Below are 4,405 nucleotides of genomic sequence, written 5' to 3'. Positions count from 1 at the left end.
GTTTTTTCCATTTTTTTTTTTTTTGTATACATTAAACACTAGAACCTGCCTTTCAGATACCCACCGGTCAGGAGAAGGAGAACACAGAACTCTGACAATAGAAACTTAGGAATTTAAAATGGGTGGTAAAGGTTTGCAAGTGAAAACGGATTGCTATTCTTCGCTGACTCTGTGGCTTCCCATGTGTCCTCTGGGATCCCCGGCCACATTATTTCTCCTGCATACTCAGTGTACCCCCTCCAGCCCCCGCCTCTACACCTGCTGAGCATTGAGTGAAAGCTGAAGGTGGTGGGCACAGCATTCCTGGCTATGCTTCTGTGTTCCATTTTAAATATTTTAATTAAGAGTATTTAAAAAATTAAAGACAGACAGTAAAGGTTTTAAAGTTTCTCTTTGAAAAGATGATATCTTACAGTACATACAAAAATACTCTGAAAATACATACGACTTCATTTACAAAACACGGAGTCAACAGATTACAAGAATTACATGGTTGTGGATTTTTAATAAACTGAGCATGCATTCATGAAACTTAAAAAATATTAAGAAATGCACTGAAAAAAGCAGTGTAAAAAAAGACAACTCATATAGTTAAATAAAAACTACAAAGGTCCTGAGCCAATTAATGGTTGGTAACAATGTCATTCAAAAATGTCTTGAGGTTTCAATAAAATCCACTGCTTATTTCTGCATGCCTAATCCATGAAGAAAACTGTTGGCGACTGTGGGAAGTTATGGTGAGGAATTATCATGCTGAGTTACTTTTATACTTCAAAAATACAAGTCTGCTATACTTAAAGGGATCTTATCATTGATGGTGGAATGAATTCTTCCTCTGTAAAAAATACCAATCAACTAACAAGAATGTCATGAGATAGCAAGATATGTAACAATTTCACCATTCATATACTGACTTTCAGTATCCTGGTTATAGTTTGATTTTTAATAAAGATGCATTTTGAAGGCCTCCATGGGAGGCAAAATATTTATGGTGCCCAACTCTTGTGTAGTCACTGGACTAATCCTCCCTGGTAACTATGCAACATTTGGACAAAAGCACAAAAAATAGTTTAAATATTTATGTGCCAGTTTGGAAAAAATAATTTAAATAAACAAAATAGATATCTACACAAATGAAGGAAGCAGAAAAGATATCTCACATTCATTAATCTCGGGTTTCACAAAGTGGCTTCAATGCTAAAGTAAATACATAAACATTTGGAAAATTACAAGACAGGGTTTTTTTTTTTTTTAAACTTTTTCAGCTCTATACAATGATTACAACATAAGACTTAAAAAAGGAAAAAAGAAAAAGAAAATGAAAAAAACAGTTCAGGACTTGTTTTTATCAGAGTCCAAGTGGCCAAGAACTGGTTCCCATAACAGAGAAACAAACATCAAAAGTTAAGGCAGTAAAACCTCAAAATGCAAAGCCATAATATTGTAGGTGATGTTTACTAGCAGGTATCCTCAGAGTGTACGCAGCAATCAGTAAGAGAATGCTACGTCATCTCAGGGTTCGAGTGTCAAAGTTCAAAACCCACTCCAAGGTCATTAGGCTGACGACTGTACCTGTCACCTATCTGTATGGCAGCTGGTTCTACTTTGAAGACTGGCTGCCATTGATGCACTGCATGACTGCATGCATGCTCACCTAAGTGAAGAGGCACTGCTATTACCGGTTAAGGGTCAGGCGGATCGAGTTTTTGATGACTCGGATGCTGTTTGCTGGAACTGGAGATGATGAATCTGGCAGTTCTTTACTGGGTAGTCTCTATGAGAAAGAAAGACAAAAAAAAGTATGTACATGTACATGCCCATGCACTTGAGTGTGCGCGCACACACACCCTACCAGAATGGCTCCTACCACTCCTACCACTCACATGTGTGCGTAACATCTTCTTCCTCTTCCCCTATTCATTCTAAGTACGCTTTTGCTCTTGGGCATTTTTTTTTTTTTTAGATTTATTTATTATACATAAGTACCAGAAGAGGGTGTCAGATCTCACTATGGGTGGCTGTGAGCCACCATGTGGTTGCTGGGATTTGAACTCAGGACCTTTGGAAGAGCAGTCAGTGCTCTTACCCTCTGAGCCATCTTGCCAGCCCTCTTGGGCAAATGCTGGAATCTATTTAACTCATGATCTAAAGGTAGTCTCTGCATACAGTGCTACATTTGGCTTCTCTAAAATACAAATATATTTGATTTCTTTTTTTAAAGATTTATTTATTTTATGTATATGAGCACACTGTAGCTGTCTTTAAACACACCAGAAGAGGGCATCAGATCCCATTACAGATGGTTGTGAGCCACCACCATGTGGTTGCTGGAAATTAAACTCAGGACTTCTGGAAGAACAGTCAATGCTCTTTAACTTCTGAGCCATCTCTCCAGCTCCAATATATTTGATCTTTAATAACTTAAAATTTGAAAGCCATGTATATAACAAAAGCTATCTCTGGTACTAGTAAGAAACTCCTGTGCTGAGTGAACAGCTACTTATAAATAAGTAAGACAGATTTAAATCTAGGTAAGTCACGAGTCTTCTTGACCCAATTTCTCTTTTCTAGACTTTGAGGAATGTCCACTGAGAACTGTAAGCTATTTGTCACCTGCAGTCCTTACGAACCACATTGCCAATCTCTGAGAACAAGGACATAATCATACCCTTTTCTGACCCTAGGTTTTTGTTTCTTTGAGACAGGGTTTTACTCTGTAGCTCAGGCTAGACTTAAACTTGAAGGAACCCTCCTGCCTGAGTCTTCTAAATACTTATAGTTTTAGTTTCTTAATACATTTTTTTGTACTTGTTTTTACCTATAGAAATATTATCTATCATCTATTACCTTTTTGCGTGATGTATCAATAGTTGGAATAGGCATAGATTCTCCACCAATTGAATCCTAAAAACAGAAGAATTAACAATACAGGTTTAAATTTTCTTTCTGTATACAATACTTACGCCTACTTAGAAACCCAACCCTGTTGACTGAAGTACTTCCTCTAGTACTTCTCACACTATTGCTCTTTAAGCTCATGTGAGACAATGCCAACTCATTTACCATTGGTTTTCTTTTCCGATCCTCGGCAGCACGGGACTCCTTAAATGCTGACTCAAGACGAATGAACTAAAATAGAAACAATAAAAGTTTCTATTAGGTATCTGCAAAGATCATACAAATCTATATAAATCAGGAAACTCATTAGTCTACCATCAGAAACTACAATAATTTAAGACTTCTATTAACTACAACTAAATTGAGACTGAGTTCAACTGCTACCCTTAATTTTTGCAACTGAAGTGATCTTTTTGGTTAAATCAATTCAGATTCTAACAAAATATATTTTATTACCATCTACTAGAAGCAGAGAAGATCACATAACAGAAAAAACAGTATGACCAGTATGGTCATCATTAATCTCCTTAGCTTTTGTGTAGATCAAGAAAGGCAAACCAATCAAGCAGACTTTCAGACCTCAGTGATTTGAATTTGAGATGAACAATGATTGTTTCTTAAGGTTTAAAATACTCTTTTAAACAGAAAAAATTATGGGCTGCTTTACTATTATTTTAATTTAAAAAACAAAACAAAACAAAAGGCATGATCAGTACTGAAGGCATAATGTTACCTTTTCTATGTCTTTCAGCCTCTTAGAAGTCCCATCTGTAGGTGGTGAATGGGATCTTTTGGGTGTAACATTCTTGGTAATATTTGATATCCCATTTAGATGTGGTTGTCCCTGGACAGGGTTGTGAGGTGTTGTGATTCTAGGAATAACATTCCGTCCTACTACAGTAGGAATGGTGCACACAGCTGGGGAGGATACAGCTTTTACTGTAGGGTCAACCTCTGAAAAAACAAAAGCAAATTTAGTGATCAAGTATTTATGCAGTGGACTGTTAGTGGCAGTGATCAAGTATTTATGCAGTGGACTGTTAGTGGCAGTGATCAAGTATTTATGCAATGGGCTGTCCGTGGCAGTGATCAAGTATTTATGCAGTGGACTGTCCGTGGCAGTGATCAAGTATTTATGCAGTGGACTGTCAGTGGCAGTGATCAAGTATTTATGAAGTGGACTGTCAGTGGCAGTGATCAAGTATTTATGCAGTGGACTGTCAGTGGCAGTGATCAAGTATTTATGCAGTGGACTATCCATGGCAGTGATCAAGTATTTATGCAGTGGACTGTCAGTGGCAGTGATCAAGTATTTATGCAATGGGCTGTCCGTGGCAGCGATCAAGTATTTATGCAGTGGACTGTCAGTGGCAGCGATCAAGTATTTATGCAGTGGACTGTCAGTGGCAGCGATCGAGTATTTATGCAATGGGCTGTCCGTGGCAGTGATCGAGTATTTATGCAGTGGACTGTCAGTGGCAGTGATCGAGTATTTATGCAGTGGACT

The 4,405-nt window shown here is 37.7% G+C and overlaps 1 protein-coding gene across 1 annotated transcript in view; it reads right to left on the bottom strand.

The window, feature by feature from the left end:
• Nucleotides 1–372: 372 nt before the first annotated feature.
• Papolg (poly(A) polymerase gamma) overlaps nucleotides 373–4,405 on the bottom strand; it is a 33,717-nt gene continuing 29,684 nt past the window's right edge. The window contains exons 19-22 of the mRNA XM_031338849.1: nucleotides 3,632–3,852; nucleotides 3,064–3,129; nucleotides 2,848–2,904; nucleotides 373–1,774 (exon numbers count right to left, since the gene is read on the bottom strand). Of these exons, the coding sequence (XP_031194709.1) occupies nucleotides 1,676–1,774; nucleotides 2,848–2,904; nucleotides 3,064–3,129; nucleotides 3,632–3,852 (443 nt within the window). The 3' untranslated portion in view covers nucleotides 373–1,675. The remainder of the gene's footprint in view (nucleotides 1,775–2,847; nucleotides 2,905–3,063; nucleotides 3,130–3,631; nucleotides 3,853–4,405) is intronic.

The sequence above is a fragment of the Mastomys coucha genome, unplaced genomic scaffold, assembly GCF_008632895.1.
Source record: "Mastomys coucha isolate ucsf_1 unplaced genomic scaffold, UCSF_Mcou_1 pScaffold22, whole genome shotgun sequence".
Lineage (NCBI taxonomy): Eukaryota > Metazoa > Chordata > Mammalia > Rodentia > Muridae > Mastomys > Mastomys coucha.
The sequence above is the reverse complement of the archived record's forward strand: the minus strand, read 5'-3'. Positions and strand labels throughout refer to the sequence as shown.